The 8,784-nt window shown below is 34.5% G+C and overlaps 1 protein-coding gene and 1 long non-coding RNA gene across 3 annotated transcripts; both read right to left on the bottom strand.

The window, feature by feature from the left end:
• Positions 1-2,461: 2,461 nt before the first annotated feature.
• On the bottom strand, positions 2,462-3,934 carry LOC140807999 (uncharacterized). Of its 2 annotated transcripts, none has more exons than XR_012112791.1 (3): positions 3,711-3,934; positions 3,550-3,614; positions 2,462-2,821 (listed from the first exon to the last, which is right to left on the bottom strand). It is a non-coding gene; the product is annotated as an uncharacterized lncRNA (long non-coding RNA). The 2 variants fall into 2 exon arrangements; XR_012112790.1 differs by having other exon boundaries at positions 2,462-2,831; positions 3,559-3,614.
• A 645-nt stretch (positions 3,935-4,579) lies between these two features.
• Positions 4,580-7,778, bottom strand: LOC140807846 (glucan endo-1,3-beta-glucosidase 4-like). The gene is made up of 4 exons (XM_073164806.1): positions 7,673-7,778; positions 5,893-7,137; positions 5,047-5,074; positions 4,580-4,753 (listed from the first exon to the last, which is right to left on the bottom strand). The coding sequence occupies exons 1-4, from the start codon at positions 7,737-7,739 to the stop codon at positions 4,597-4,599; spliced, it is 1,497 nt and encodes a 498-aa protein (XP_073020907.1). The 5' UTR covers positions 7,740-7,778; the 3' UTR covers positions 4,580-4,596.
• Between the last annotated feature and the right edge of the window lie 1,006 nt (positions 7,779-8,784).

The following is an 8,784-nucleotide window of genomic DNA, read 5'->3' as shown; positions in this document are numbered from 1 at the left end:
AACATTAAATCAAATGTATAATTAAAGCATAACATGATCTATATTAGTTCAACAAACACAATGTACATACATGCTCTGTTTTAGTACAACCATACAACTAGTGTTCACACTCAAGTACAAGTCTAGTACAACAACTAGTAGTCTGTTATGCCCGAAATCACCACAAATCTTGATCTCTCATCTTGCTCGTGACTCAGATCCTGCCCCACCTGTTGCCATGCACACATACAGACAAGACAACATCTGGAAACTCCGGTGAGAACGAATCCCAGTATAAAACATGTATGCATGCAATGTATCAAATCATGTACAACCGCATAACACATATCAATTAACTTGAAATAACATCTAAAACATGTAAAGGAATACAAATCTGTATTCAACATCTTATTCTTGACTAGACTCATTTCTAAATCTAGGGATCCCGGTGTGAATAAGACGTCGCTGATCTGTTACCTACCCTCCCAATCGGGGTAACTGTACGTCTTATTCCTAGACTCCGGTCAAATCTGTATCAAATGTCTACACGTGGAGATGATCTGCTCCTACGCGTCGATACACCGAACGTCTAGTTTGACAAATCTGTCAATGAATCCTATCTCAAAGGCTTGAATATAAATCAATAAACAAGACATAAACATAATCAAATATAATAACAATCTAGTATGTGATTTGTGGGAAACTTGAACCAAATCTGATTCAAGTCACATCTCCCAATTCACATGCATTTATATCTTTCGTGTCGAATGAATCAGTCGAGATCTTGAATCGAATGTCAACTCTGTCAAGTCTAGTCTGAAATGACAATATATAGATGTTCTCTATCAAAATATAACTCAAACAAGTCTTGAACAAGTCAATAATCATTCTCGGTATAGTTCGACAGCATAACTGCGTAGTTCTCACTACCGATAACTCAAATCTCAACATATATTAACACCATCAACTCATAATCTCATCAAAGCACAAGTACATACTCTGAAATCTATACTTTCCACATAATACATGCTGGAAAAATCGAAACAATCGATACGGTATCCGAAAATCAATCTGTTTACGTTTCTACGATGTCTAAAATCTCTAACAAACTCATAATTTCTCCAACATGTAGATTTCGAAATATGCTGTAATTGAACCATACTTACATCCTTTTGAAGCTCTTGATGCAAGGAATAAGAATCTATGCTTGGATCACAAGTTGGATGAATAAATCTTGCACAAACTAAATTATAAAGTAGAAGAATTTAGTGCTTTCATGGAGGTCTCGGTTCTGCCTTCTGAGAAATGAAGAAACACTGATTCAGCTCAAGAACTATATATATATGTGCCATGTGTCAATACAAGAAACAAAGGTGGCTTTCTCGCATGCAGCACCACGGGTGCGATCCTCTTGCACCGCGGGTGCGATGCCATTTCTGCCGCGGGTGCGGTCTTGCTTCGCTCAAAACTTCTCAACCTACTGCCCATCAACCGCGGGTGCAGTATCTTTCTGAGCGCGGGTGCGGTCTCTGTTCCATTCAACATTCTGTAATTTCGTTCTATCAATTCATACATCTCAATTAGAGTTCCGGGCATTACACTTATTCTATTGATGTATAGAACAACAATGTATAGCGGATAGCTAGTGAGTGGGAGTTACTGACAGAAGGGCTTGTGACCGAATTGTCACTAGTCCATTGCACATTGTCAGAGTAGGATTGGCTGAATCGCCAAGTCTATGGCGGAAGTGCCAAGACACTGGACGTTTGGTTTATCGATGCAATTAAGAGACGAGGAGATCCTTATTGCTGAGTTATTCGATATGGATTAGACCAAAGTCCAGGAATGGGGACGTACCAACTGCTACCACCGCGAACGGGAATAGTAGGTAGAGGATTTGTGACGTTCTTATTCGATCGGGATCCCTAGAGGAGAGATGAGTCGAGTTTGAGAGAGGAGTCGAGTCAGTGGTTTGATTACCGATTTATACGATTCATGGTTTTATTGTTTGATATCGATTTATGGTTTCAGATTATATTACCTGTATTGATAATTGTTTCATGCTTTTACATATGTTTTATATGATTGCATGTACACATGATTTATACTGGGAATATAATTCTCACCGGAGTTATCCGGCTGTTGTCTTGTTTGTATGTGTGCTTGAAAACATGTGGGACAGGAATGGAATCAGAAGAAGATGAGAGATTGCGTATTAGTGTGGAGATCCGGACTTAGGAGTAGATCTGTTCCATCACCTGACTGGTAGTGAATGAACAGTAGTGGTTATGAATTACTTTTGTAGTAGACTTGTACTTTAGATATGGATATTGATCTTGTATATGAAATAAGACTTATTTCATTGTTGCGCACTCTTGTAATTCTAAAAAAAATTTATGTCCCACATTTCCTAATTGTTGTATTAGGTCTTAACAGTGATTAAAAGATGAATTAGGTTCGGGTCCCCACATGTACTGTCGAGGCGTGCAAATTTGAAATAATTATAAAAAGTCACTAGTAAAAAAATTATATAAAATAGTATAATACAACCGAAAAAAATAATAATTACATTAATACAACATAAATAATACAATTAAAATATAAGAAATTATTTAAATTACCTTTTCAAATGTCGTTGTACGGAATTTGTAATTAAATCAGCTACCGGAGTTTAATATCTGCAATAAATTAAAAAAATTATCAGATACAATATACATACAACAATTCAATATAGAAAGAAAAAACAGAGATTCGACTTAGAGTCGGCGCAATTTTCCCAAATTCTGATACTCAGCACAATTCTCCCAAATCAAATTATGAATTGCTAAGACTCGGCGCAATTCTCAAAAATTCTGATAATCAACAGAAACTATAAAATCAAATTAGGAATTCCGATAATAACACGATCGACGCAATTTATAAAGGGAGGAGAATCACGGATTCTTTATAACTAACAAAAAATAACACGGAGTGAAAAAAAAAAGAGCTGCGCAAGAAGAATGCCGAACAAGTGCTGAAGGACTGATGAATTCGCCAAATACTTGGTGCAATTTTATTACATATTTTTAAAAATTGTTTTGTATATAAACACACAAATTTTAAGTAAGTTATTTCAAAATATATAATTGGATAAAAATATTTTAATTACAATTATCAATTTCTTATATTACTTTGCACTAACATAAACATATTTATAATATTATATAAATTATATTAAAGTGACCAAAGTTATAGAGTAACTAAACACTATTTCATATATAAATTTTTAAAAATTTATTTAAAAAACGTAACAAAATAATTTATAATTTCAGTACTATTAAGTACAATAATATTAACTCATTCTTATATTAAATTAAATAAATTAATTATATTAAAAATACTAACATTCAAATATTTCAAAAATCACAATATCATATTTATTATTTTTTTAAAATTCCAACTATTTTTAATATCGCTTTTAATATTAAAAATATAATATTTCACTAAATTATACTTAATCATATAATGTCAAAATTATAATTACATTAATATAATATAAATAAGACAAACAAAATATTAAAAAAAAAGTACTTAAATTACCTTCTCGTACGTAATTATACGGAACTTGTAATAACATCAACGGACTGTGCTAATATCTGAAATTAATTACAAGTATTATCAAAAAAACTACACAAAACAAAATATTATTCTTAATATGTAATTATAATATTAACAACGAAATTAAACATTACCTCTTGATATATCTTCAAATGAAAAGGATGATAAAATCAACAAATAATATTAATAAAGATCGAAGTGAAAAAGATAGATTTTGCACATAAGAATCAGATGCAGAAATAAATTGCGAAAATGAATCTGACGAACAAATAATTTCGGTATATTTCTCGCAACACAAAGAACAAATGTTTTCGAGAAATGGAATGAGTATACACAGCGAAGAGAGAAGCCATTCTATTTAAAGTGGAGAGTACGCGGTGTGGACACGGATTCTGAGAATCCGTGGGACACTGCCGCAGTGTCCAACGGATTCTCAGAATCCGTGTCCACTCCGTCTTTCTTTTTTTTAAAATTTTTTAATTTTTTTTTAAAAAAAATGTCTGAATCTACAACAGTAATTTGCGGATTGTACTAGATTTATAAACTTTCTCAGTTTGCAACATTTATATAATGAATTTTTAAATTTATATTATTTTTTAAAAAAAACCCTAAACAGAGTTTACAAAAAGTTTTGATTCAAGAAACCCATAAAAATGATTTTTTTTTTTAAGCCAAAAAATAATAATTGCATTTTTTTATGATTGATTTGCAAACACTTTCCAGAGTTATTGTCATCTTTTTGCTAAGAGTACATTTTATTATTAATTTTAGTGTATTAACTAGCGTATAAACTTCAGTGGCTATCAAAATTTTGAGCAAAAAATCAATTATACCAAAATCAATTCATTTGCCAAGTTCTAAATCAAGATTGTATCCTCTGAATTAAAATTTGAGCTCAACATCATATATCAAAATCTTGCTAGAATCTAGTGCATAAACTATGATCACAATCTCAGCGTGTTAATGAGAAACTCATCAATGTTTTTTACAAAAAAAAAATATAGATTTCCGGTTTCTCGATTACGAAATGTTTCTCAAATTCATATGAAGCAAAAACAAAGTAGAAATCATCACAACTACCATAACAGAATGGACCAAGTTCTTTGAGCTTCCTGAGGATGGACCAATGGGTCCGAACGCTGGAGGTTGAAACACTCCGCCGGTGCTAGCATTCGAACTGCACTCAAAACGCAAAGCAAACATGTACAGTTAAAAGTCCGAAAATATATTTTTCAAAGACTACAATTTATCTTTAAATATCATATGATCGTGATTTAGTTATATCCCAGTATATTTCACCTGTCATAAGTGATCATTATATTCTAGATTAAAAGATATCAGCAGAATTTTAGCTCTATTAATATTGTATCATGAACAGAGGTCCTATGTACGTATTTTGCTGATTATTCTTTTGTATTTCATTACGTGTTGATCAGACAAACGACACTGAAAAAGGCGGGGTGCACTTACCTCCCAGTGAATCTACAGGATCCATAACCTGCAAGTTAACAGATGGAAAAAAGGAACGTTACGAAACATGAATATCTTATAATTCTCAGCAGCATGGAATGAATTAAAAACATGTTCGGAAGTTTTCCGAAGCAAAAAATTTTCAACGATCAACTTCCGGTTTCCAAGATTTAAAGAATTCCACAACTTAGTTGCAGCTCCACAAGACCGACATCATAAGGAATCGGTTTTGTTTGCCAGTATCAAAATACAACCTTTAGCAACAAATTTTCATGTTTCCATGCATCAAATATTGTAGAATCTAGATATCTTGAACATATAATCATATATTTCATAATTGTGGATTGTGATGAGGTAGCACATCGGCATCACAGTTAAAATACCGAGAGCTAGTTAGCAGTCAGTTGCCAAACTAAAAAAGGAATAGACCATTTTGACATCGAAGAAACGGTATTCAGGAAAAAGAAATAATAGATATTAACGCAGTAATATGAAATATTCAATGATCAAATGCCAAAAGGTGCAAAGATTACTTTAAAAAAATATGGCTTCTGTGGCAATAAACACATAAATTCAATAAATAAAGACAGGAGCTCTTAAGTTCAAAATACCCAGTGTGCTATATCTTTTCTGTTCGCATGGGTAATCTTTTTTATGCTTTGTTGGCTTATATTCAATTGACATCCATGTGTGATCTTTGGACATCGATTCGGCACATATGTACTTCAGTCTCAAGCTTACATGTACATGTGTATGTTAAGATTTAAAACTATTATTTAGCAAGCTCCCATAAGCTCAAATTTTTGAAAAAAAAAATAGTTTCTAGAATAAATTAAATCAACTTACTAGGATCAACAGTAGTTGTCGTAGCTGTGCCGCCAAAGTCACAAGTCCCACCAGAATTCCACTTCTTCTGATAGTAATCATTGTAAGCATAAGAAGCATGATTTTGCAATGTATCGGGGAAGTAACAGGGCTGTCCTGGCTGGATAGCTCGGCAATCTGAATGACCAGCCCCACATGCCCAATTGAGCCCATCTCGAAGCAATCTCTCGTCCCCACCCGGTTTTGCAATACAAAAGACGGAAGAAAAATTGGGAAGACCATCCGAAACACTCAAACTTATGTCATAGACAGTGGTACCATTGGTGAAAAGCACACCCCAGTTTTTCTCTGAAACAGGCCCCGGCCTCTGATCTTCATTGAAGAGCTCGTAAATATAAGCATTTATTGGAATGGCCTGCTGACTCGGGGGACCTGAATCATTTGACACGCGACGGATCAGGTTGTTGTTATATGTTTCCGCATTTTGTGCAGTAGCATCAGGTTCATTGGCACCACCGAACCATGGCCAACCAGTTTCAGTCACAACAATCGGGATTCTTGAAAAGTTGAGAGCAGCTATAGAATAGTAAGTGGCATCTACCAAAGCATCCAACATATTGTCGTAGCGGAAAAGGGTGTTAGGATCCACAATTTGTTTGACCGAGGAGAGTGGTTGGAGAAGCGCGTAATCGAGAGGAAAAATGCCACTGCTCTTAACATAATCATAATAAGGATAAGCATTTAACATGTAAAAGGAATTTGTGTTTTTCAAGAATTGAAGGATCAGGAAAATAGTAGAGTTCCACGTCGTGTTAAAGGTGGCAGTCGAAGGAGGAAAAGCTCTAGGAATTATATCCATTGAATGTGGGGTCGACACTTTAATTAGATGGTTTAGATTTGATGCAACTAAGGCTTTATACAGGTAATTCAAAGCAGGGACTAAGATTGGTGCGGCATTAGGGATAGAAGTACGAACCTCACTCCCAACAGAAATTGCTGTAATATTGGTCGAGGGGACATAAGCTGCAACATTCTTATTAATCCACGCTGCTGCCGCAGAAGCTGATTCCCCGAGACCTAGCACTTCCTCATTTGTGACACTAACCATGACTTCAATGCCAGTGTTTGATAGTGCATTCAGCATGTGTGAATCAGCATCAAAAAGGCGGACACGAGTCAATTTTTGAGCTTTAAGGATCGCAACAATATCAGCAGCCGAAGGTAGGTTTGAAACCTCAGTTCCAATATTTATAACAATAAAGGCCCCTGCATAGGAATTTCAATGCAGTTTTCTTAGTAAATCATAGATGAAAAAATAGGTTCTAATGATTGCTAGAGGATCACACCTATGAAATTGTACTAAAAGCTTTGGCAGGTAGTGTTGATGGTGCACCTTAAATCTGTCAGAGTTCTAAATTTCGACAACTATGCGATATAAGTTCACACACAGTATACTGGCAATAATTATCGCTACCCAACAATTATATAAATTGCTAATTAATTTAATTGCTATTTACATCCCTCGAAAATATGGTAAAATATTAATCTATTAACATATGATGAGAGAAATGTATGGCAATTTTGACAAAAAAGAAAGACATGCACAAGAAAATGAACTCTTTTGACAAGAAATCAAACGTTGCAGGAGGGACTATATATAATCATCTAGAAGTTCATCCTGTAAAACACAGTTAAATAATTTCCGAAAATGAGTTTACATCACGAAGATAGTAACTTTAAAACCAGGTTACGAGTCAAAGACAAGAATCAGGTGAACAAAAAATCAAGTCTACCGATCAACCTGCGGAATTGAAGAATACTCCACAAAACAGTACGAGAGCTTGAATCCATATTTTAAAATTCGTCATCAAGCTTCACGGGATTGCACTTTTGCCTTCAGTAACTAACTGAAATTCAATTAAATTGAAACTGTAAATGGTAGATCGACAAACGCCATTATAAATTTATGTATCAAATAATCATATAAATGGCTTTAAAACCTCTGAAATTCCTGACGGCTACAACCTTATACTGCATCCAACTTTACTCATAAATCAAAGGATTATAAGATAAAACCTTTCATTTCCTCTAAATTTAGTTAACCAAAATACATTATATACTAACAGCAAATTCATGAAACTGAGTTATAAAATAGAAGTTACATATTGTTAAAGGCAACTGAATTTTATGATAGAAAGAAAACTCAGTAACCGGACTTCCAGTTGGAAGAAATCTTATTGCGGAAAAACTAAAAAAACTATTCAATGAATTCAACTGTTCACCTATTTATACTATACAAAAACGTATTTGTAAAAAACGTGTTTCCCTATTTCCATAACTATCAACACTCCCCTTCAAGATTGGTGTAGATTTAGAACACCAATCTTGGACATCAAATAAGAATGTTGTTCTCGACTCAAGCCTTTAGTGAAAATATCAGCAAGTTGCTCGGTAGTATGAATATATTCGGTCTTGATCACACCGTTTTTGATATTTTCCCTAATTAAATGACAATCAATCTCTATGTGTTTGGTTCGTTCATGATATAGTGGATTCGCTGCAATGTGTATAGCCGCCTGATTATCACAAAATAAGATTGGTGTGGTGCACAACGTTGCTCCCATATCTGTTAGTAACCCGAGTATCCAAGTCACTTCACACGCGGTGCTTGCCATTGCTCTATACTCCGCTTCAGCTGATGAGCGTGACACTACACTTTGTTTCTTAGATTTCCAGGAGATCAAGGAATCTCCCAACTTGATGCAATAACCTGTAACCGAGCGACGTGTCATCGGACACGCTGCCCAATCAGAATCACAATAAGCATGCAACGAGAAAGTGTTATTAGCCGGCAATAGGATGCCTAAACCAGGTGCAGACTTCAAATAGCGTAACACACGTAGAGCAGCATCC

The sequence above is a fragment of the Primulina eburnea genome, chromosome 12, assembly GCF_022965805.1.
Source record: "Primulina eburnea isolate SZY01 chromosome 12, ASM2296580v1, whole genome shotgun sequence".
NCBI classification, from domain to species: domain Eukaryota; kingdom Viridiplantae; phylum Streptophyta; class Magnoliopsida; order Lamiales; family Gesneriaceae; genus Primulina; species Primulina eburnea.
This window is presented reverse-complemented; position numbering and strand designations above follow the sequence as displayed.